At 35.6% G+C, this 25,709-nt stretch overlaps 1 protein-coding gene and 1 long non-coding RNA gene across 7 annotated transcripts in view; one reads left to right on the forward strand and one right to left on the reverse strand.

Moving 5' to 3' along the window:
- The window catches only part of ADGRG6 (adhesion G protein-coupled receptor G6), a 111,511-nt gene that overhangs the window by 5,246 nt on the left and 80,556 nt on the right, over positions 1 to 25,709 (reverse strand). For 5 of the 6 annotated variants that reach the window (XM_068184761.1, XM_068184759.1, XM_068184764.1 and 2 more), the window contains 12 exons: positions 25,020 to 25,227; positions 24,391 to 24,556; positions 20,765 to 20,905; positions 17,656 to 17,772; positions 16,447 to 16,492; positions 14,658 to 14,764; positions 11,755 to 11,882; positions 10,151 to 10,419; positions 8,442 to 8,556; positions 7,144 to 7,427; positions 3,170 to 3,271; positions 1,085 to 1,237 (listed from right to left, as the gene is read on the reverse strand). In XM_068184761.1, the coding sequence (XP_068040862.1) occupies positions 1,085 to 1,237; positions 3,170 to 3,271; positions 7,144 to 7,427; positions 8,442 to 8,556; positions 10,151 to 10,419; positions 11,755 to 11,882; positions 14,658 to 14,764; positions 16,447 to 16,492; positions 17,656 to 17,772; positions 20,765 to 20,905; positions 24,391 to 24,556; positions 25,020 to 25,227 (1,836 nt within the window). Of the gene's footprint in view, positions 1 to 267; positions 819 to 1,084; positions 1,238 to 3,169; positions 3,272 to 7,143; positions 7,428 to 8,441; positions 8,557 to 10,150; positions 10,420 to 11,754; positions 11,883 to 14,657; positions 14,765 to 16,446; positions 16,493 to 17,655; positions 17,773 to 20,764; positions 20,906 to 24,390; positions 24,557 to 25,019; positions 25,228 to 25,709 lie in introns of those variants that run through there. The other variant, XM_068184763.1, reaches the window with a different exon arrangement.
- LOC137470923 (uncharacterized) lies at positions 14,980 to 17,661 on the forward strand. The gene is made up of 3 exons (XR_010997312.1): positions 14,980 to 15,940; positions 16,832 to 17,121; positions 17,168 to 17,661. It is a non-coding gene; the product is annotated as an uncharacterized lncRNA (long non-coding RNA).

A 25,709-nucleotide genomic window follows, 5' to 3' on the forward strand; every position in this document is an offset into this window, starting at 1 on the left:
AAAACAACAGTGTAATTAATTAAAAAAAAAAGGAGTGTTGTGCCTAACTGAAGCAGGTAATGATCGTAAATTAAAATAATAGAAGGTATTTCCTGGAAATTATGCCATGCATCAAGAAAGGTGAGTGTCCCACCATAAATGAAACACTGGGGGCTTAACGAAAATAATTAATACTTAAGAAACAACACAACTTTCCTTCTAGTGAAATAATCTACTTCATATCTAAACATTTTTTCTGATAAATATTTTGAAACAAGTAAACACACCTTTGAATTAAATATGTGCGCAGATTTTATTTCCACTGTATTTGTAAAAGAGTATTGTATAATAATGCTATGTGACTTTACACAGGACAAAAACATGCACTCACAAAAACAGAGTAACAAAAAAAATCTGAACTACATAAGTGAATTTCTGAAATATTATCTCAGATACAACCAAACTTGCAAATCATTCCAGCTTCTCTCTTTCTTTGCTCCCTTAAAGTCTTCTTAAAATGAGCATATTTTCATGGTATGAGTGGAATACAGATGATGCCTTTTATTACATATACCATTGATATCTAAATAAATAAGCAGCAGATATGGCTATTTGTAGAAAGGCAAGACAATGCATACTCTGGGAACACAGTATCCATTTCTGTGTAGGCTCCATTTGTTGTTTTACCCACAAATGTTTTACAGTTAGATGAAAGGAGTTTAACCAAGACAATCAGCTGTGGACTTGGACTCTGAAGACTTGATTCCTATTTCCAGCTGTACTGCCAGCTTTCATGTTACCTTGGGTGAAGAACGTCATCTCTCTGTGCTTTGGCTACCCTGTGTTTACAATAGGATAATAAGCAAAATTTGCTTTCATCAAGCCTATTTCATTTAGTACGGGAACATACGGAGATCAGATCTATATATTGGATGTACTGCACGTTGGGTAATGGTTCTTATTAAACAGTAACATATATATTAAAAATACTGGCACTATATGAATCGATGACATTTTCTCTAACCTTGGGGTAGAAAGGCTTGCTGTGCCTTTAACACAAACCTATGTGCTCACAGATGCACTGGGTTGCAATGCAAGAACTCACCTGTATGGCTGTTTCGTTTGCAATATGTATTCGTCGTGGATTTTGATTTGGATGTTAGGTAGGTTGAATTTGAGCCGATGGAACTAGAGGATAAGGATTTCCCAAGATTATCGGAACTCTTCTTTATAATATTGGTTGCTGTTTTGCTCCAATCTAAAAATGATTGAGAAGTTTTACATAAATAACTACCATAATAAATGCCTAATTTATTCAGTTATGATTATTTCAAATATCTGATGCACTTGCTAGTATTGCTTATAACAAATACCCCATCCTTTTCCTGTTAGGTATCCTCTTTGGTTCTTAAGAATTATAAAATTATTCCCATTTGATTTACTCTACTAAAACAATTGAAATTAGTGGCTCTAACATTCTAACAATAGTTTGTCTGGACAGCAGAACTGCAAGTATGACCTGGCTTTCCAGAATGCAGAAGAGCAGAGAAGCTCTGTAGCAGTATAGGGATACCAAACTTTCCTGACCTGAGGAGCAGTATCCAAAGGTGATAGGAAAGGGGTAGATAGGATCATTTACAGTGATCTTATCATCTGAGGGTTTGATCTGCTGCTGCTGCAGCAGAAGATACTACATACTAACAGCTAGCTTGTTGTTTAGCATGTTGGTGCACAATTTACATAATAAAGTTCATTCAGTAGTTCACATTTAAAGAATTTTGTCCAAACCATTAACACAATAGGCTCCTATGCTGGAACAACTTCCAAAATTAAATTGAATAGCTAATACCAATAAACTGACTGAAGAAAACTAGCACTTAAAAATTCATCACAAGTGTCCCAATACCAGTAGAATAAAAGTATCTAACTACTTTTGTACCATACAATTGCATGTAAGTGCAGGAAGTTTCACAATTTAGTAATCTTGCTGTTATTCACTGTACTTCAATGAAATGCACAAAATGGAAGTGAAGTCCAAACCAAAGACATGTAGGTCACTTTATACTAAACTATTGCTAGAGGGTTTAGGTAAGCAAGTTCACATTTGACTTATGTTTCACTGTTCTTCCTGAAAACAGAACATGAGTTCTGGAGAGAACAGAGTTCATGCAGATTAAAACCAGCCCATGGAGATAAACTGGTTACTGCCAGACATAATGACATCACATTAACTATACCACTGAAATATTCAAATCCTTCATGTTTTTATTCCTACCATATTCATCCCCACAAGCTGCCCAACAGCAGCATTAAAAAAAAGGAAATATTTTGATCCATCTTTGTTTTTCAGTTCAGGAGTTACAGGATAAATCACATGGAAACTCAACATATGAAAAAATTTGGATGTCTGATCAGAATGAATATGATTTTCCTAGTTTGCATTAACCCTTTGAAATAATGAATGAAGTTTTCTTACTACAAAATGAAAGCTTATCGTAGAAAGCAATGAGGTTATGCCACCTTACACCAGCTGTAGATTTGAACACTGGTCATTGAAGGAGAACCATGTGAGAAATAATTATATGGTCCAAATCACTGCATCAGACAGCAAAGGAAGAGCCAGCTGCCTGAACAAAGCAGTTTCATGCCATCCAAGATGGCCAACGGTGCAGGGAATTATAAGTATAGTGGCCCAAACATTGGACTTTTCATGTGTCCAAACCAATGTCTCTCCTTTCCCTCTAACTGTTGCAGATGAAGGTAAACCTCAGTTCCAGAACCTAATCTGTTAAAGGAATTTTCTACGTTTCTGAGCCTCTAACAGTCTCTGAATTCAATGGCAAAGGACAGGACTGTTTAAAAAGGCAAAGATAAAAGCAAAAGAAGTCATAATATTTCTATGCAACTTTTTAGAATTTCTCCTACATCAGCTTAACAGTCCACACAATTCAAAGTAAAGATATTTTAATATAGAAGAAAATGAGTAAGACTGGGTTTGGAATGACAAAGTTTGAATCTCTGGATTATTATTATTTTTTATTTTATTTTTAGGGTTGGATGAACCTTCCAAAACCATCATCCACATCTCTGGCTTACCTTGTATTATATTAAAATAACATAGCAAGCTGTTTACCTGGACTTTTACAGACAACTGCAGCGCCTAAGGAGGGGAGTTGTGAACTGCCTTTACCTGAATTGTCTGCCAGTCGGAATCTGCCACAACAGAGATGTCTCCTCCACTGTTTCTGCACATTTTCTTTCATAGCACAATGGAATACAAATATAAACAAACCTGTGACATAAGCAAATAAACACCAAATGAAGCATGTATTTATAAACAGATAACTGAAATTTGTAATCAGAAGACTATGAAGTACAAACAAAAAAAATCATTTTAATATTTTATTATTGTTATCCTTGCATAATTTAAGAGGTATGGAAATTAACTAGTTTTCCTGTCCTCTAGTTGTCATGTAAGTGTCTGGGATATCAGAATACAGAGATTAGGATGCCTTTTATTGGCATTGTTGATTTAGCTCAGTGTTCATATTTTTCTTTCTTTTTTATTTTTGCTTAGAGGAAAATTGTGCACTCAACAGGACTGCAAGAGAGAGACTGAAAAATAAATGCCAACATTATTATATTAGCAAGGAGATAGTTTATCTCCTGGATATGGTTCTGTATGTACAGAACCGTGGGCTGTATTCTTTCAAAACCAGACATCTTGTAAATGGCACTTAGGAGTGTCCTAACGTAGTGGGTTGAGTGCTGGCCAAACACTGAAAAAGCACACTTGGATTTATGGGCATCACATCCACGTACTTGAATGATTATGGGAACGGTAAGAATACGCTCACATGTACTAATTAGGAGTCCAGCTGCTTACTGCCAAAGAAAACAAACAGATTTTCTTACACACTTGTAATAAATGTGTTTAACAATGTTTTTGTAGGGTTGATTTTTCTCATGGAATTTTAAAGTTTTTATTTTTAAGACAGGAGATAAGCATCCTTCCATGTGATAAGGCAGGTCTTAACAGAGCATATGATATATTTTCATCACCTACAGATGTACTTTGGAGCTAAATATAGTAGTTTAAATGCTCCTGAATCTTATCAGGCTGGCACTGGCTGAGGAATCTTTTGTTTGTTCTGTGGCTTAGCCTATTTCTTATTTTACTTGTTCTGTCTGTGAGAGAGCCAACCTGAAGCTGAATATCTGACAGCAAAATGCTATTGCAAGATCCCTCATGATTTTATCTTAGATGTAATAAATGCTATATAATGTGGGCAAACATAGTCAAGTGGCTTCCTCTAAAAACATTCTTTTATGATCATCATGAATTGTTCTGTATACTAATGTTTACTATGTTTCAGCTGTCAGAACACAATGGCAGGGTACAGCTTGGATTATAATGCTTTGGAGAATCAAATTATCTTCTCTCCTCCAAACTACTGAGGCCTAATTTTGCACTAATGCATGTCACTGAACTGGACTTCTATTTGCTTATCAGGCCAAGTTGAGACCTCTGGAATCAGTTAACTTCAAGTAGGGGTTGGGTCATGAGACACAATCTTTCCAAAGTTTTTCAAGAGCTGATGGGGAAAAAAAGGAAAAGCACATTTTAAAAAAGGCATGACCTTAATGCATCTCATATGTAAACTCTCTTGGATTATGGTTACTGTATTTACATTTGGTAAAATATTTTTCTATATGATTTTTTTAAGCACAGAGCAAGTCCAATGCAACCTCTATCAGCTCTTATAGGGCTGGAGATAGGAAGTTGTTTGTGGCCTGAAGTTCTTCTTAGGGCTTTTACACAGCTTACAAACTTAGTAAATTAATGCTTAATTAAATTGCAGTGAATGTTCTGAATATTTAAAAAGAAAATGCATATTCCATAGTAATGCAAAACAAATGTAATGCATTAAGTACTTTGCCTTTGCCCTGTCTGGGCTTGGTCTCCAGAATTTTTTTCTCTGTATTTCATTATTCATTAAGTTTACAATGTGCTTTTAGTAGTACAACTTTGGTTTTGGTTCCCAGAGAGAAATCAGATTCTAGGCTTGGTTCTAACTTGGCTCCAACTTGAAAGTATTTGGCTTGCCCAGGCATATATATAAAATGAGCAGCCAAAAAAAGAAATGTTCCCATATTTTTTACTCTGAGCGTCAAGGAGAGACCGTCAAGAATTTCCTTTGTAGATGAAACAGCAAAGTACAGTAACACTAGCAGTTGCTGCAATTTGTTTTTTCATCACCAGTGCACAGAAAACTGCTGCTGGAGGCTGCTGGTATGGCTTGAAATACTATTCATGCAGCTTTCAAAAACATGAGAGAGAACAGATGTATTTACCAACATCTCCATAATTTAGCTGCTAATACTGATGCAAGACTTGCCATATTGAAATGCTTTTTGCTGCTAGGGGATGCTTTCTGATACAGATTTGCCCCATTCCATCCCCTTACTTCTACATGAACACTGCACCAGTTGTATAGGATTTTAAACATCCTCTTCCTTTATTCTTTAGCTTTGCCTAGCTCTTTCTGACACAGCAATAAGTACCTTCAGATAGAAGATTTTTATCTCCAATTGCTTGATCTGACTTGCCTGAGCATAGACTGCATCATCATTGCTACCACAATCCATGAAAATCTCATCACTCTTTACATTTACTTCTCGTCTTTTTCAGTTTCATCTTCTGACTTAACTGCCTTCTAAATACTCATTTTCTATTAAATAGTGCCATTACCCCACTTAGGCAGCATTGGTCAACCTTGTATGCACACTTCACATACAAGCTTAATTGATTGCACTGGAAATTTTCGTTACAGAGAACTTGTTCAATTTCGCCCTTGGCAAGGTTTTCAGAATTTAAGTTTTCTTCATGTTCTTCCCATACTTCTGATCTCTGTAGGCCTGTCTGAATTTCTAACACAGACACAATGCAGTAAATACTTCATTATGCTGCTAGGGGAGTATCAGAATCTGTCCTTTGGAAAAAACAGTCTCTAGTAAGAACACCACATCCAAATATTTTTTGTCATTTTGCTTAGCATTTTAGGTTGAAACTGACCCAAACAAAAACCCACAACATGATTCTCTTTCCATGAAAGCTCAATAAATCTTTCAGCACAGTAAATACATCTCAACTGTATCAGATAAAATCTGCACAGGGTGATATTAAGTACTTTTTCCGTAAAAAGAAGATATTTTGCTGACCCTAAGAAAATTTCATTTTTATCTCAATATTTGTGTTGCATAACACACGCTCCTTCAATGACAACCTTGAATTCGTTTTGTTTTTGGTTTTTTTTGTTTTTTTTTTTTTTTTTTTTTTTTTTTCCCAGCAGATTTAATTTTTATGCCAATATGTGTGTGGCATAACACATGCGCTTCCAATGACCTCAGGGTTTTCTCTTCATTACATATTTAGTTGCTCTTTATAGGTGGATAGGGCAAGCACTGGTAGAGAATTTTATGGCAGTTGAAACATATGCAAATTTTAGCTCTGAGTTGAATTTTTTACATGTCAGCTATATAATTTTGTAATTTATAACCATTTGATTACAATTTACAGCATTTTTCAGAAAGATAAACTATGCTGGAAAAGTAAAATATCGAAAACTTGAATTACAGAAAGAAAAAATAAGCTGACTGTAACAGTCATTGGACTTTTCTTAGGCAAAGTATATCCCATATGTCTCTGCTATCTCTCCACACTGAGACAGGACTGAATTTTATTTTATGAGTTTCTCATGCCTTAATAAAATATTTATGAGTTTTACAGATTCCCTACAGGAATAAAGTAAGGAAAAAGGCTTCCTATATTTGTTATAATCAGTGAAAGGAAATGCTGAAGGTCATACAGCATGTATTTCAACAGAGAACACTGCAGACTGTTAGCCAGGAAGAGCTCTATTTATAACATAGTTCATTTTATGGAAAAAGACATTGAAACTGTAATTAATTTACATAAGAATTTCAAGCCACATGTAGTTGGTATTATTATTCCACATAAGGGGAAACTAATGATGGTTAAATATCAAAGGAAAACCTAGAGAGCTTGGATACGAGTTCCCTGTTCCAATCACTGGACATAGTATGCCCCAAAACAGTAACAGATCAAATATAATTCGTTCACAGAACAAAAATTCAGCTTACCTTGCAATGAATTGAAAATTGAGAAGAGGTACAGGAAAGCAAGAGTTAAAGGACCCCAGGCAAAAAAGGCAAAGCCCCATGTCATGCCCAGAAGGAAGGTCAGGCTGACCACGCTACGGAGGTTCCTCAGGATCTCTTCCTTCAGGCTCCGATTGGTTCTTTTCCCATTCCTCCCGCAGATTTGCACCATCACCACAATAAACATGGCGACATTCATTAGAAACATGATTCCAAAGTAGCCGGCACAAGTCACGTAAAAGACAACTTCGTTCTTGATCCAGCAGCTGTAAAAAAAAAAAAATTAAAATAAAATAAAGGATGATTCTTGGTTAATGGCTACTATCCTCCAATTAATCATATGACTAAAGGAAAATGAATTAATTTCTGATGCCACTGATGCAGAAATATAGCATAAAATGAAACATTTGTCCGTTTTCTGTTTGGAAACAGGATGAAGCCCAGAGGCATCTTAAGTGACTATGGCCTACAGTATTAGCATATGGGAAATCTGAAGGCTGCACCAAATTTTACTCAAAACTAGTTTAAAAAGTGGGAAGTGGTGGGAACTGCAATCCCATTAAAAAAATTCAGACTCAGTACAAAAAATTTCACTGCTATCATCTTTGTGAAGCACTGAGTGCTTTAGAAACAGAATGGGCAAACTTGGATCTTCAGTGTCAAAATCTCAAGTTTCTGTCACTGGAGCTGAAGAAGAATTTGAACATGACTGGAGAAGAAGCAGGATTTTTGAGGTAGCCATTTGACAGTCAGCCATATGAGAGCTCTAACTAATTCCTCTTGCAGCAAATGGCCTGAATGCTCAGCATAATACTATAATAAAACTTAAAAAATTAAAGTTTTATTTATCATAATGAGGCTTTCCCAGGCAAGGAAAAGAGCATTCACATAAAAATTTTGGCATTTGGAGTTATTACCTGGACATCAAGAAAAGAGCATAGAGGACTATTGAACTACATTGGCAAAAGGCTGCTTGATTTACAAAGGAAACTATTTTTATACAAATTTTTTCTTTGCTCTTACCTAGAAAATATATTTTTCATTTAAGACAAATCAAATCAAGTATTTTTATTTTATTTTTATGACAAAGCTTTTGCCAGAGGCATGTTTGTACCTGGCATTGGGTAATGCAGATTTCCCTCCAATTTTTCTAACAGCCTTCTTCACATTACAGATTCTAATCTTTCAGAGATTAGCCTCTTTTTGCTTGTTTAATGCACCATCGACTTTTCCAAAGCAACTGTAAATGCTAAATTTTAAGAGATAAAATAAATACTCACAAGTCATCTCCTCCTTGCCCATTTGCATCTCTGCCATATAACTGTTTGCCATAAACATGACTTGCATTTGTATTAGCACTTGCTAAAACAATTGCTATCACCAGAGCTGGCAAACCTGTAACACAAGAAAACTTGTGAGCTCAAATCTCCTAAACTTTCAAATTCACCATGCTAAGCTGAATTACTGATGTCTCCATCCCTATTACTTTAGTGCACAGCATCCTGAGAAAATGGCACTGATAAGGTAGAAGGAAACAATTTTTCAAACAGTACAAATATATAGAACTATCAAAGCAATTAACAGGCATTAATGAATAAGCCTTGTAATGTTCTGTAAGGTAGAAGAAGTTTAGTATGTGATAAGGAAATTAAATTAAAATAATAAATGAAAGTAAAATAATATCCCTTAATTACCCAAAGTTAAATTTGCAGCTGCACACAGGCTCTCATTGTATAGTGAAAAGATTAACAAATTATTGCAAAAATGAGATCTAGTGGAGGGATGGTATTAAGGATTTTTTGAGGGTTTTTTTAATGCTAATGTGAATTCATAAAGTTGTGTAACTGGGGAACATGAACTTAAACCTGTAATATCTCCACTACTTCTCTCAACCACATTATATTATATACACCATATTATTTATCTTATACAGCACTATACGCATTACATGTGGTCCCCTTTCTTCCGTAAAGCAAACGATGTATTTCTTAATAAAAAAGCAGAGTATCAGGGGAGTATTTGGGCAAAATAGACAGCTATGCAGAAGAGAGCTCTGCAGAAAGGTACAGCTCACACAAAAGAAATGCATGCTTCCTGATATGCCTTATTTACATGTCTTATCCTTGCTATAACAGAACAGATTCAAAGGGGAAGAGGTTAATTTGCTTTTCCGACCACTCAATCCTTGTCCTCTGCTGAGGTTGCCAAAGAGGATGCTAGTTGCCAATGGAAAGACATCAATTATCAGCTGTACTGAGGTCAGTGCTCTAGTCCTAAGGTTAATGGCTTTGCATTGTGTTGTATTATTTCAAACACAATATGCGCATTCAGGGAGAAACCACAGATTCCTGATACAGACAAAAATGAAGAATAAAAGTCTTGCTGCCTGAGCCTTGCAGTTATTTTTCAGTATTACTTTTTCCATTTCTGTCCTGCTGTGTACATTGCTTAGGACAGCCAGGATCTCTTGGTGGTTTAAACACTGTGCTGAATCTCAGAAAATTTTGGTTGCTTCTGATTACACAGTAGGCTTTGTGCTTGCTGGCAAGAAAATTTAAGCCAGAACTAAAGTTTTTGAAAGTCAGTGCAAAACCTCCATAGGCTTTGCAGTAACTGCAGAAGTTTCTGCATTCATTGTGTGACACTGTTCTCCATCTCTGACACGACACTCACATTTCCCCTCTCCCACTCTGGCTTCTTTGGAAAACAAGACCAGTTTATCTGGTCTCTCCGCTTATTCTGGGGCTGGGAGCTGCCCTGGGTGGAGAGTGCCAGTGAGAGTGTATTTACACAGAATCACACGGGGGAACTCGGTGACAGAGAGGGCTGGCTGCATGCCGGCGCTGCTGCAGGCTGGGGAAGGAAACCACACACTGATATAAATCCTACTCTGTATTTCTGATAGAGAGCTTTTATATAGCAGCATTTACAGAAAGCATTTTACACAGCAGCACACATCCTATGTAAATATTCCATCTACTGAACTCACCCCAGCCAATGATGCAAAACTTCAGTATGTATCGCCGTATATACGTGTTGAACACCTTCACTAGAGCAATGTACATGTGAACAGCTTCCAGTCCCATCCATGTAAAGGTGGCCAGAAGAAAAAAGTGCAAAAGTGCAGCTACAGCTATGCAGAGGCCGTCAATGTCAAAGGATGCAATCCAGCCATCAAGCAGAAAAATCAGGTTTAGAAAGAGCAGGGCTGTGCTCAGATTCATCAGGATTTTGGATGGATAATCTCTTCGTAGCTTCCTAATGAGAGAAACACAGGTTCACATGATTAACTTGCTGCAATGACACAAACTACCTACTGCAGCTGGGTTTACCCCTTCACAAAGTCAATAAAAGCACAAGGGACTCCCTCCAGCTGGGTTTGTGCATTAAGACATAGTGGTGTGTATTTCTGTGTGGTATTGCTGAAGGTTTCAGCTGTGTGTGGTGAGGGTAAGCTACCAGTTCATTGGGTCCATAATGACCTAATTAACTGCTGCAATATTTTAACAACGGATTTTTTTTTTATTTAAAAAACCCAACACCTTTAAAATCAAATATAAGCCATACATATTATATTATTATAGAAATAAATATAATTTTTTTATTTTAAATGAAAACAAAAAAAAATTATAGCTGACCAGAAGGTCCTCTGTGATCTTTTTATATATGGCCTTATATGTTAGTTTTTGGAATATATAATATATTGTCCAGTGGATATTGTTTTCTGTTTGTTTTTAAATAGGATCTTAGGAAGACTGAAGAACACGTATTTTTTTTTAACTGATCCCCACTGAAATATGGGTAATAAGGGGCAACAAACAATTTCTACCAACTTGAACCAGAACACTATACCATAGGTAATATAATAGGAATGAAATCATTGAAGATATTTAAAACTTGAAAAGTCCCTTCTTCAGCCCCCTTTCCCCCTCCTGTCCCCAGAAAATTATCCTTTAGCAGCTACTATGTCCTGTCCTGTTACTGGCAGAATGCTTCCTTTGTGTTGACATGACTTCATTTTCTCTTTTCACTGTTCACAGAACTGTACCACTTCAAAATTTTTGCCTTCTCTTGAGCCACTTTCACGTTTCAGCAGGACTTCTGCTGAAATTGTTGCAACACTTCACAATTTATTTTCATTTTATCTCTTCCCACTACCTTCTTAAGGGCTATAGAATGTAATTGCTCTAGTTGGAAATTTCTCTTTTTAAATTTGGAATTTGTTATGCTCATATAGGCAAGTTTTGTTTTGTTTTTATAAAAAGCCTGCTTGAAAATTTAAAAATAATATCTATCTGTTCAAAATGTAGAGGATTCTGTCTTGCCAGAAGGAAAATTTTTATACACATTGCCCTTATTCCCTGGTCTGAGCAGCACAACACATTAGAAACTGGAGGAAAGACTCTGAACTTACATCCCCTTGAAAAAGTTTCCACTTCACAACACTGTAACCCTGATTTTGCAGGTTTCATTTTTTTCAACCATAGACTTCCCCTCCTAGGCAAATAAACCACACTAACCACGTAACTAACTTATTTTATTCTGCACATACAGGTACTTCTTTGTGATGTTCTTCACAGAATTAGTACTTACTCAAACGCAATGTATGTCAGAAGAGTTGCAGCTGAAAATATAGCAGATATTCCACAGCCTATGTAAGTGATAAAGGTCAGGACCTTGGTGTTTTGTGGGTCGATTTGCGTCACGGTTCTCTGAAGGTCCTGTGAGAGAGAAGGAAGAGACATCGGTTGTAGGCAGCACTTTTGCTATGAGCACAGCACTCTTTCTTTCTTTCTTTCAGTCAAGTAAAACTGAAAAGCATTCTGGCAATACCACTGTAACCTTGACACTGGAGTTCATTTTTACTGTGTGTACTCGGTCTAGAGTTGTTGCACCTCTCACTTCCTTCCCACAGCTCTTCAAAACATTGTGCTTTAAGTATTATAACTGCTGGGAACAGCAGATAGAGCCTGATTCTGATCCTTACAATTCAGTACTGGGAATTAAAATGTCCTTCTCTGGAAAAGTCTCCAGTGTCCAAACTTTTAAATTCTGTTGCTTGTATACAACTCTTTTTCAGAAGATGTAAGATTTAGAAAAATATAACTTAAAAGTATTCATACTGAAATGTGCAACATTGTAGGGAATTTCTGGCCTTTTTGTTATTTAAAGTCCATAGGAGTCAATGTAACTAATCATCTACAGGTGAAAGCAAGGGCAAGATACTGCATTTTGGATTTAGGGTCTATTTTGACATAAGAATTACACTTTTAAATATAATTTGTCAGAAAAGTAGTGACAAAGACAACAGAAGAAAAAATTTGGAAATGAAGCAGGAGAATTCTAAGAATTTGCTTTTTTTTCTGTCTAACTGTAACTGTCACATGGTACCATCTGAGAATGAGTGTCAGTGTTATTTCCTTTTTTTAAGGACAAGAAAATATGAGAATGTTCAGACATATCACAGTGGAGAAAATGTGAGCAAACACGAAGAGATGATTATGTCAATTCTACAGTTATTTTCACTGTTGTCCCTAGCAAAACTAGCTAACAAAAAGAAACATTAAATGCTACAAAAATTTGCATGTTTTGTAGGAAAAGGCAGGAGCAAGTTTTTCTTACTGTCCATACCAGCCTTATATGACAGTTTATTTATACATAAGGAGATTGTTCTTTGGAAATAACTTAGTATCTAAATTAAAGTCAGAAGAAATTATTAAAATGCAAAAGCAACTAGAATGGTCAAAACTATGTAAAAATCTATTGGAATGCAGCCCAAATTCAAAGACCTTCTGCCTTATTTTCTACTGCCACTGAAGCATTCAGGGAAGAGAAGGGGCTCATTGAATATATCCTAAAGAATGCCTTTCCTTAATCCCTTTGGGGATGAAAAGTGGAACAAGACCATAATTTAGCTTGCAAGAAGACACAAAGTTTGCGGCTTTTCCATATCTACATCTCAGCATGATGTGATGAGAGCAGTTCTATTAAGAAGGGTCTGGAAGGCCGAAGCTAAAAAAGTCAGCATTTGTGGCTCCCTTGTGTGGTTAAAGTCCTGTTTGACACTGCCACAAGTTACTTCAAACCCCAAATACTTCCACTTAGGAATTATTCCTGCTGTGACCAGGAGCCAACATCTTTTCTGCAGTTATGTTTACAGGCCAAAGAATGTTAATTTCAGCTGGAAAAAAAATGTATCAGCCCATTATTGAGCATAAACAACCACCAAAAGTTCAGAAAAGATAGCACTATTCTATTTTTTGGTGTTGGGATTTTTTTTTTTCCTCTGAAAAACACTTCACAAGTGCAAATTGCTGGAGGCAGCTTAAGGCTGGAGGCTATGCTGCTGAGGCTGAAGTGCCCCATATGGTTCTCTCTTTCATCTCCTGGATAGACAGTGATCTGCCAGCCACCCTGTCTGGAGACTTTGCTTAAGGCTCTGACAGAGTATGGGCTACACGTTCTGTACCAGTGCTCCGTGAGCAGTCTTTTTCCGAGAGAAGGCCTGTAACATAAGTCATCCCCAAAACTGAGTAAAGCCAAGTAAGAAAACCGCCAATATGGGTTCACATGTTGTGCAAAAGGTGCCACTTCATAGTTTATGACATTAGATAAATCTTGTCAAATTTGAGAACTAGAGTTGCAAGGGACAAGTCAGCCTTTTGACCTAAGGATGAAAGAGAATTATTGTGCTCCTTTGACTTTTCATCCTCATTACTATTTCTGCAATCTGGAGGATATTTTTCTTTCCCTGTTTTTCCTGACAATGAGTCTCTTTTCTTTTTGTTCTGAAAACAGCATTTCTAACTATTTCTCATGCCTTATTTTTTTTTTTCTTTTTCCCCTGCAAGCAACGTCTCACTTTCTTAATCTGGAAATTTCAAATAGACTTTCTTATTCACTTCCCTCTTGTTCCACACCTCCTTACTCAGCTGCAGGTCACTTTTGTCAAGATATACTGTTCAGGGATATGTCAGAGATCCCCTGAAACTTAGGACTCATTAAGATCACTTTTTTTTTCCTGTCTCTCTAGTGGAAATGGTAGTACTGGGCCTTGGTTATACTAAGTTGGATAATATGCTATTTATATAATAATATACTATTTGTATTCTGGCATCACTCAGAAGTCTCAATCTCAGGTCTTTTGTGGCACAGTATTTTTAAAACATAAAAAAATCTCATGGGTATGTTTTAATTATTTAAAAAATAATATTTAGCCACTTTTAAAGAATTTAATTATTATAATAATAACAAAACCAATAATATTCTTCCATTGCTAACTTTATTCATTATCTGGTTCCTGAATCCTTATCACTATCTACTTTGTTATGACAAGATAACTTTATGATAATAAGGGGAAAATAAGGTATTATTATTACAAATTATATGCAAAAGAAAGAACCCAAGTAACAAAAATGAGAGTTGTCTTGACACCAGACAAAAGCTGTGTTACTGTTCCTGGGAAAGGTAACTTGGTGAGTAGTGAGTTTTCCTACCATGAGGACCCCAAAATGTGTCAGGTGGTTGCATAAGCACACAGTTTCATTTTCATTGGACTCTGCATCCACCTGGCAGCCCGCAGGGTTCCAGCCACCACTGCCACCTGTGGAAATGAAACATGAGAAACTGGTGTCCAACAAACACGTCAACCTCTCTTTTAGCAGGTTTTTCACTTCATCTTGGGCAGATGCAGAAGTGCTTTCTCAAACTGAATGAGCCAGCATTAAAAACAACTGCAAGAGAAGCAAGTGTCAGATTTCCTAGTTTCTGCAAAGAATCTGTCCCAGAAATGGAATACTGAACAGAAGCAACAGATGGATAATAAAGGCAGGGAGCCTTTTGGTTAGTGAGTAAGACGTAGATGACGCATTAAGACACACCTTAATTTTACCCAATAATAAGATGGTTTTAGAACTACTTTTTACCCCTCTGATGTGATGTCTACACCTCCCTGCCTCCCACTCATGTATTCTCAGGCACATGAAAGCTTTTACAGCCTGGGAGCAGAGGGTCCCGCCCTTCCTCTCTGAAGCAGGTAATGCAGAAGCTCAGAGTGGGTAATGCCAATAATCTCTGGTGGCCTTACAAAAAAACATGAAGTGAACTATTCCCAACCCACCCCACTTGAAAAGGCCATTCTGAAAAACAAGTAGAAAGATTTTAGTTTACAAAGTTCAATGTTAAAAAGTAAAATTTGTTTCTTTGTTCATTTTTCCCTGCCAAAATACGAGCTAGTTTTGTGAAATCATTCTTATTCTCTGACTCTTAAAAACATTTTTCACACAGCTCTTGACAAAATCCAGTATAATTTGCTCTGTAATTTCAAGACAATCAAACACTCAAATTCAAGACATTCTCTCAAAATACTGTGAAGAATACTGTGAAGATGTTCCAAAACCACTTAAAGCTTTTCTCCACTCAAGCAGCCACTGGGAATAGTTAACTCCCTCCCTGTGTGTTTCTCCTTTAATGTGATTCTTAAGTTCAGCTTCCTAACTAGTTTCTGTGATTCTTTGTTCATTTTAACCCTACCGAATTCTCCTCAGTTGCTCTTGTCTGTATTTCCTGCTTTGAAATACAAATTTGGATGTTAAATTTTATTTCTTGCAAGACTCTGTGTACTGAACCTCTCTATCCAAAATCCTACAGCTCTATCTGTTTCATTGTAAGGAAGAGAAACATCTCAGCAGTGGTCTCTAAAACAGAGACATCTGGAAATTCATCTCAGAGAACAATTTTGTGCAAAGGATTAAGAGCCTGAGTAAAACATCACACACAGGTTTGGCAGTAGTGACCATTCTTTGATGAAGAATGGTCTAAAATGCTGCTTTATTAATGTGTGTCGCCATATGTGACCATAAAAGCTTATCATCTGTAACAGTCACAATCTTACACCTATATAAGACAGTTCTTAAAAAAATGAACAGTTAAAAGTATGGCTAAGAACCATTCATGTGTCTAGCATTGTCATTTAATTTGCTCATACAGACAGATCAGAGAAAAACTGTAGATATGAAAAAAATTGTAAAAACTTAATTGAAAAATTTAAAATGTTAAAAATATTTACATTAAAAACAAACTTTAAAAAGGAGTATTTAAAATTCTCTGTTACAAGTAACATGCTATGCTATGCTACCCAGAAGAAATTATACACTTCATTGAGTGGACTTTATTGAATCCTGTAGGGATCGATTTGGAAGCAAAATAGCCAATACTGTGACCAATTTTAAAACGCAGACATCTTTATTCCCCTCAAGAAAGAAATTACAGTATTTTCAAACTTACCGTTTTTGTTCATATCCCAGAAGACACAGGTAGGTTTAGGATCTTCCTAAAAACAGATTTAAAAGTAGACTTTGTATATCTCTTCAGACATAAATCTCATCAACATTTACAACACATGTTGCAATGCATATACTTTCATTTAATGAGCAGAAGAATCCATGTCATTAGATTGTTGAAAATTTGCCTAGTGTCAAATTAGAGTTTTTTTTTTCTGCTAGAAAGACAGATTTGTCCAAATTGCAAAATCTAGAGCAGTGCTTCTATGTACTGTTCAACAGTTCCTTTTGCACATCCTCAGAATAATGAAGTTTTCTTGTTATTGAAGTTATCCATGAATAGGATGACTTTATAGAATCTAAATACTTTTACCTGTTTACTTCCTTAGGGCTTCTCCATGAATCCTTTACAGAAAGCTTGAAAATGTACAAATGCCTGCTGAAACCATATGTAAGCTGTTTTTCCTCACCTTAAAATATTCACTGTAATGCAATGCAACACAAAGGCGACTGAGCTGTGAAAATTACAAACCAGGTTCTCATTACATAAACAATTTACTTAGGCATTGCACTTTAGCATTTTCTTTAATGTTTCAAGTGCTATTGCCTCTTTTGGATTAGCTACTGAGAATAGAGTCAAGCTCACACATTTTCTAACTGGAACAGTATGTGCCAAAAGGTTGCATTTGGACACATTTTCTAACTGGAACAGTATGTGCCAAAAGGTTGCATTTGGACTGTATTTCCCTAAATTTACTGTAGTCATCTTTTATTAAAGTCTTTCTGTCCATTCCTCTGATGAAAACCACACAACAACAAAATAATTCCGGGAACTATTAACAAAGTAAATAATGCTTGGTCAAAGAATTTAAGAAATGATGAAGTTCCAGTGTAATAAATCATGTCCCTGGTCCCTGGTCATGAATATGGTCATTAACAAAGGTTTCACCTACAGTTATTGGCACAGAAATTACTTCTGAGGGGCAGAATCAATCGTCTTACAGATAAATGTTAGGTCATGAATGGAGTGCAAATGTATGAGAATGGGTGAGATTATTTGTTTCTACTTTGTGCTTGCATGCTTTTGTTCTAGAATTCTTAATTTTGAGTTTGATCTTACTCAAAATCCATCCATATAAATCAGGCTATAATCTTAGCCTTTACCATATATAATCTGCATTTCTGTTCCTCTGAATAATCAGTCTTGTTTTACCTGAATTTTGGTATGCTTGATTGTAACCTTCACATAATCCTGAAGATCCTGAATGGTTAAGTTTCCAATACTGCATGCTACCACGAAACTGGTCAAATTGGCAGGATTTTCTGCATCCTTCAAGAGATTAAGAAAAATATAATAAGTGCTTACTTGGCATTTAACATAAAAGCCAGATTACACAGTTTCATTTTTGCAGTGTGCCAGAATAAGTAAGTTGTCAGCATTTCTGTACTTTTGATCACACAATATAAGAACGTTAAGTTTATAAAATCAAATTACGAGTTAGCCTCATGGAAGCTTCCCTATTTTTCTTGTAGCCATAAATATGCATAGGCACAATTATAGAGAGAGGTTAGAAGGCAAACAAAATTATAACTCAAAAATGTGGGAGATAACAACCCATGATATGATTAGCTCATTTCCCTAAACAAGCATGAACAAGCTCACTTGTCTTATTGTTGACACAGTCCTTTAGTAAATGCAAAGTTTTTAGAGAATAAACTGTTTTCTGCATATAGTTGTTAAATCATCCTCAATCTTAAAATGAATGACTATGAAGTAGTAAACAAATTCAAAGCAATGTTTCATACTGAAGGGGATAGCATTTTCTGTAAGGTCTTACTTGACAGGAATTCAAATAGAATTCTGACATTATCACTGACCAGTAGGATTTTTAACCTGCAGCTGACAATTTTCCAGAAGAGGTGGTTTCCTTGGAAACTAATTATTTATTGAAATGGAATGCATTAGCAATGCTATTTTCTTTTGACAGGCTTCTATTGGAACCTGCATATTTAGATGCCTGGTTGGGAAGCTTGGTCACTGTCTGTGGCAGATCTTATGTAAAATAAAGTCTTCTATTGTCATTCACTTTTTCTCCCAAATCTGGTCTGCCAAATTCCTGAACCTTTGATTCCTTCCGTTTAGGAGTTTTGTTAATGTAACAAGACGTCAGGTTTCAGCTCAACACTGGGCTTGTGAGATCCCAACACTCACGAGAGATACAATAGCTTCCATTATTAGGTGGATATTATCCTGAGAAGAATATTTTATTTCCTAAGAACCATATCCAAGAATTTTCAGACACAGTATTTCAGATTATACTGGAGCTTTGTGGCAAAATTTCCTAAAACCTTAAAAATTGAAGAGGAAAGAAAACCAAATTTCTAGGTAGTTCTTAAGTATTCAGACAAGAAAAAGTCTCTTGGCTACCACCTAAATTTGAACATCTGACAAAGTCTATGAAAAGTCCTTGGACATTTTCCACAGGTTTCAGTGGATTCTGTCTGTAGCAGATAAGAAAAATGAGACACAGTTGGTTTCTTTAGTGAAGGCAAATTAATATATTCTTATGTGTGCTTTAAAGTAAAATACAGATTAGTACTTATTTAGCCAAAAGGCTGTGTTCAGCTGAAGTTCAACAGTTCAGGCATAGATGTTTACAGTGAACACACCTGTGTTTGGTGAAATGAATCACACCCTGAACAGCTTTTATATAGTCCTGTAAGTAATGGGGCCGTCTTTAATGAATTACAAGCCAAAACTTACTGGAATTCTCTCAGTTGCAATACAATAACCCACCACCTCTAATGCTGCAAAGTATGTTTCATTGTTATGTTGAATACTTTTAAGGAAGACAACTAATAGCATTCAGGTATTTGTAATTGCACATGGAAGAAATATGAAATGCAATAAAAATAAAATACTCTTAAATTAATGGATAAAGTTATTTGGTTTGAGATGGCATGTGGAGTATATTTGTAGGCCTTATTTTAATCCCCTTTTTCTTTAACTCTCTTTATTTTCAGACCTCCTAAAATGTGAGGATTGAACATTTTTAATTCAATGTACTAAACACATCACCCATGAAGAGTTTGAAAAACACACAAAAAATGAAAGGCATTTTAGATGCAAATTAAGGTGCAATTTTTATGGTTTTTGTTTTTCAATGGCTTATTAAGTACCACTTAGAAACGCATTCTGCAACCATTAAGGGACACATTCTGACTTCATATGATTTTATGCCATTATAACCAGCCTCCATGTGTATTCTTCTGGGCTTTTTTTTTTTTTTTATTAAAGACACTCATCCTGTTTTTTCTCAAAAGCTGGCTTAAAATGAATACAACTTAAAATAAAAATACTTTGGGGTGTATTTCAGAAGGCAACTGTGGGTCATGGGTATTTTCTTGCCTAGATTATCTGAAGAATCTGGATACACTGCCAATAAAAACGATAATATAGGGACAATACAATACTACAGAGTTCTGCGGATGCACAAGAGCCAAAGGTCACTTGAAATACTGATGGGAAAAAAAACTCAAGTCTTCTGAGACACATTCTACAGTTCACCATGAAACAATGTTTCCTTCTTAATTAACTTTTTTTTTCCCCAAATAAGTGTGGTTTTGGTTTTCTTTTTCCAAGGTGCAAACTCTTCCTAATATTTTTGGCACCTACCATGCAGGCACAAATTACAATTACCATTTGATAAGACCCAAAAAATAAAATATCAAATTTACCCAAGCCTGTTTAGGTTTCAGGTACAAGCATTGTTCTTCTTATTCCTATTAAAATATGGTATGCTTATGAGAACACAGGTATAAAGAATAGTGTATATATTTGAACAAAAATTCTCTGTCTGCTAACCATCAGCCCAGGGTTTCCAACTGAATATAAAACAGTCAGCTGGATATGACTGCTAACCAGCTCTTATAAGGAGAGTATTTGGCAGTGTTATATGCCAAATTCCCTCCTGATAGAAAAGAACCTGGCTCCACTGAAAATCAAGGACTTATATTAATGAATTTTAACAAAATTGAAGGCTTTTTTTAAAGGCTTTTGCTGCTTTCCTCTGATTTTAAGCAGTTTTGCATAGATTACTCTGAAAAAAGGTTTTTTTCACATGTGAGAGGAATTTGAACTTAAACCACTGACTTCAACTCAATTTGGGTACTTCAACTATTTTGCTGCTCTGAACATAAGACTGTCTTTAGTGCCTACATTTGCTGTCGTATTTTAATTCCTGTAACTCATGAAAGAAAACTTTTAGCAGCTGGCTTTGATTCTCCCTATCTGAAATGACTTCAAGCACATTAATGCTTACCTGGAAAAGACCATTTTTATTGAAGAAAGTAAACTGAGCCCTAGATATAACTTCAAACTCATCTTGACTTAAATTCTTCAGTAAACTTGGTGGCAGAACAACAGAAGCGATCGCACTTGTCTGATCCTTGTCAAAATCTATCTGTTAAATAAAAACAACAGGAGAACACGTTCAAACAATAAAGAAACCACCTGTTGTCCACAGGTGGATTCACAGGTGAACCCACAAGTGGGTTCAAACTCTTAAACAGAAATACCTAGATATGGGACTAGAACCAAACAACACTAAAATTACTTGTGTCTATGTAAGAGTTGATACAATAAATAAATCTTTTAAAGGCTAGGGAAGTTTCCCACTTTTCCAGCATGAGATCAGCCCACTGCTACAAAAAGATATTAGATAAAACCAACAAAGAAGCAAACTCCTCCACTGCTATAATGATAATTTGGAAATAATGAGATGTTAATCATGAGAGTCATAATCATTTTCAGTAACATTCAAGATACTTTTCCTCATAGCAAACAATGTAGAGAACTAAAATATATGCTCTGAATCTATCTCTGTTAAATTGTATTAGTTGGCTTGATCTGCACATCTGAAATTATTCTCTTATGAGCCTTTATAGTTTCTCTGGAAAGGAGATTTAAAAAGTATTAGTGTCACTTTTCCGTATTTATTGCGCTATGTAGCACAAAAAAGACACTTTTTGACATCATATCAATTTAATCTTTATTCTCAATGTATCAGAAATCTAAAAGCCCTCTGTGGCCCAGGAATATAGCAAGTGAGTATGAAATAAAAGAGGATTCAACCCTGCATTTTATTAGCAATTCTATGACTGATCACTTTCCTGCCGCAGAGTACCCAAGGTGTGCTGCCATATCCATTGAAGGAAGGGGAGCAAGCCAGCTCACAGTGGCTCTATAGTAAAAGCACTTCAGAATTTTACTGTGAGATATGGAAACTCCCACTGCTGACTTCCCCAGAGGCATCTGGCCATGTACTTATGCCTCTCATGGACAATTGTGTCATTCTAAAAGCACCAATAGCTAATAGAAAGTTAAAAGTCATAGGCTAGTGACAGATTATTCACCCTTGGAAATCAGTAAGAAGTAGCTCACAGACATCTCCCGACAGGGATAAATGTAGTTCAAAACCAGGTTTTCAGAGGTTGATTCTGCCACAGTAAACAGAAAGTGTGTATGTGATACAGATGTCCCATTAGGCACTGTCTGCAAATAGAGTAGAAGAGGCTTCTCCAAAGAAGCACGGATATATTACAGGAACAATTTAATAATATGAATCACCAAAACCTAACTTAGTCAAAGGTTTGGCAAGAAACATAAAGACACAGGGGACTGAAATAGAATCTTTCCAAATTGACATGGATAAATTTGCTTGGTATCTACTTTAAGAAAAAAATACAAGAAAAAAAAATCTGGAAACATTCTGACATACAGCTTGAAGAGTTTAATGTTCCCTGATGAGCCTAGGATAGATCATCACATCACTGGTGAAAAAACATGGACTTTCACAAGGGAATCTCCCTTCAGCAGGGATAGAAAGTATCTTTCTGACAGGCATGGAAAATATAAATGGTGCCCGCAGCTGCTGCAACTTTTCTGGTAGGAAGGATGCTAAGAATTCTCAATCAGCTGTTGGAAATCTGACAGTCTGAGAAGAAGCTCATGTTCCAATAGGAACATTATGAATAATTTGACGGAGTTTGGATTTTATGATTATTTAGACAGTGCTGTAATAAATGATTCCTGGACGAGAAAATTCCTGGATGTCCTCAAGCCACAGATGGTAATTCCTGGTCTATGTATGATCATCTAAAACCTGGCTTCAAAATTTTCCTTTCCTCTTTCCATAAATAAAGGATGAAATCTGCAGGAGAAACATTCCTTTGATAACAAAGAACTATTCAGCTTCACAAACAGCTATTGAGCTTCATTAATATGAGAGCTAAACAAAAGTAGATTTACAATCACCAAAAATTTCTGATAAAATTGACTCAAAGGAATTTTAGCTAAAATATCTAGGAAAATAAATATGTGAAAACTCAAGTACATTAGATCTATTTTTATCTATTTAAACAAGCATTTGAGTTTTGATCCAAAGTCTATATATATGCACAAGTCCTAAAGCCTACTATATCACTACTACTTTTTCTAGGAAGTATATGTTTCTCTTCATTCTTGTTTTGATTTTTACAGTATATTGTATCTTATAAAGTGATCAAACATTTATTAGGATTGTTGTGTTGACAGTTTGCAGCAAGAATTAATTTGTTTCCATACAATACTTACACTCTAGTGATTAGTCTTTAACTGTTTTTATAATGTCATATTTTGTTGAATTCAGTTTTAGTTCCTCTGGCCCAAATGATACCAGATTTTTTTCTCTTTTTGTGTAATATTTTCTGTGTGTTTCTCCAAGTCAGTCTCACAGTACTTGAATGGTTAAACACCCAGTAAACTGAGATTACATTACCTCTGTCACAGACTTCCTATTTAACTGAAAAAAGTTAAATTGCACTGCATTTTAAAAAGCATTTAGGTGCCTTAAGATGTAGACAGGCATGCAGTGAAATTTATAAATTTTTGGCACCTCATCACTACTGATTTCAAAAGAACCTTTGGAAAAGGTAGGTGCTCATATGCTTCTCAAGCAGTATTTCAAATTTTAAGATGTCTGTTTTTTTCTATTTGTGGGAAAAAAGCAAAGAAAAAATATTTTTGAGGTGATGACAAATATCTTAACTATAGTATCCTGTCTAGATACTGTAGCACTGGAGACTTTCCTAAATTTTGTGTGATTTCTGTTCATTTTATTCTTAATGTCTAGGCTGGTCAAGCCAAAAGGTAGGTGCTCATATGCTTCTCAAGCAGTATTTCAAATTTTAAGATGTCTGTTTTTTTCTATTTGTGGGAAAAAAGCAAAGAAAAAATATTTTTGAGGTGATGACAAATATCTTAACTATAGTATCCTGTCTAGATACTGTAGCACTGGAGACTTTCCTAAATTTTGTGTGATTTCTGTTCATTTTATTCTTAATGTCTAGGCTGGTCAAGCTCCACATGAATGACTTGAACTGCCTCAGATATCCTAAATGGTACAAGCCAATCAACCTATATGTGGACAACTGGATTAGACTTAGGTTTCTTTTAGCACTCAATATTTAAACTGTACCAGAAGGCTGAAGAACTATTGTATCTGCAGAAATCTATATGTAGATACCTATATATAGGTATCTTATTTTAAAGCTGAAAGACATCAAAAGAGTTGTCAGATATTGTACTATGGTCAGTAACACAGATTGTTAAAGGTTATTTTCCATTTTCACTAGTAAAAAAATCCCACAAAACTAAAAAAAGGTCAAGTGTGTTGTGGATTTATAAGTCAAATTACTTTTTATCTGCATGGAATGCGAGTTTATCTGTGTTTCCTGTCACTCAAGGAAATACTACATTAATCTTTTATCTGTTTGGATGATTGTAGGAAAAAGGAAATAGAAAGTAGGGGGAGAACTGGGAGTTGTAAGTGGATTTATAGGAACCACAGTAAACACACTTGGAACAACAGGCACATTTCATGTTCTAATATCACTGCTTGTTCTGTACCTGGAAATCAGATGCATTATTTTGCGGACTGACACTGAAAGCACCACCTTTGAATGAAGTTGAATTTATAGAAGACACTCCAAGTGCAAGATTTCGTGTTGAAATACTCATGGATGGTCCATCAAAATGGATCTTTAAAGCCAAGGCATCAATAGTTTTTAGAGCTCTAAAAACAGAAATAAAAATTAGTCTGAAAACTGAATACAGAAAAACTCTCCACCTATGCTCTGCATGCTCTTCACATAACAAGATGATCCTCTTGTTACTGACAATGTTTCAATTACCCATCTGTGTATTCACAAGGAGAGCGTTGGACTGTAAATTTACATGTCTCTTGAAAACAAAAGCTTTTGACTGACAGGAACTGTGTGACTACATATCACTGATCCTGAAATAATTTTCCAACAATACTTTATATCTATGCTGTGTCTTGTGTTAGAAGATTTCTTTTCCATCCAAATACTTTGTCATGCACACTAAAAGAATATTTGTGTATCTATTTTGGAAAATTGTTTTTGATGGAAATCAGAAAACGCTGATTTTTTTGTTTTGCTTATACATGGAAGAATGAATCATTACAGCCTTGCAGGTTGCTCTCAAAAGCCTTTCTCAAATGCAGAAATACTTACTCTAAAGATGAGGCTGCCAATACACTGTCTGAACTGGCTAGAATATTGGAAAAAATTGTCACCACAGTAGAACCCAGAGATTCATCGATTTCTTCATCGTTGACAATTTTTTTGAGCTTCTGCACAACGTCATTTACTTTGTCTGAGGTCAGCTGCTGCCCCTCACCAGTGAGATTCAGAAGCTGATTAGCAATATCTGCTGCATTTTCTGTGAGCATACAGAATCAAGCAAAAAGAGAAAATAATGCATTACAGTCCTGAAGTAATCAAGAAATACAAATTTTTATCATTGTTGAAAGCTAGGGTATGTTTGTTCTATGGTATTTGTAATGAACATAGGATTTCATCATTTTGTCAAATTTATAACATTTTAAAAAAAGTATATAGGGCCTGTCGATTATATGCTATCCTCATTGACTGTGTCTTTTCTTTGTTTTGATTTGAGTTTGTAAATCAGAACTGTTATAGAAAGGGGTGATTGAATGAAAAAGAGAGAAATGCAATGAATGGTATCTCTTTTTTTTTTCCACCTTATGCTATCCTTTATTTTTCACTGGGAAAAAGTTTCATTCTTGAAATGAAACAAATGCATCCAAGTCTCTATTACTGAAAAGTGTTCACTCTTTTAAGCTTTGTGAAGAAAGTCTGACCCCCTTGCAAATGTTTCAGTTCTTTCAGAGGATGCTACTC

This window comes from Anomalospiza imberbis, chromosome 3 (genome assembly GCF_031753505.1).
Source record: "Anomalospiza imberbis isolate Cuckoo-Finch-1a 21T00152 chromosome 3, ASM3175350v1, whole genome shotgun sequence".
In the NCBI taxonomy this organism is placed as follows: Eukaryota; Metazoa; Chordata; class Aves; order Passeriformes; family Viduidae; genus Anomalospiza; species Anomalospiza imberbis.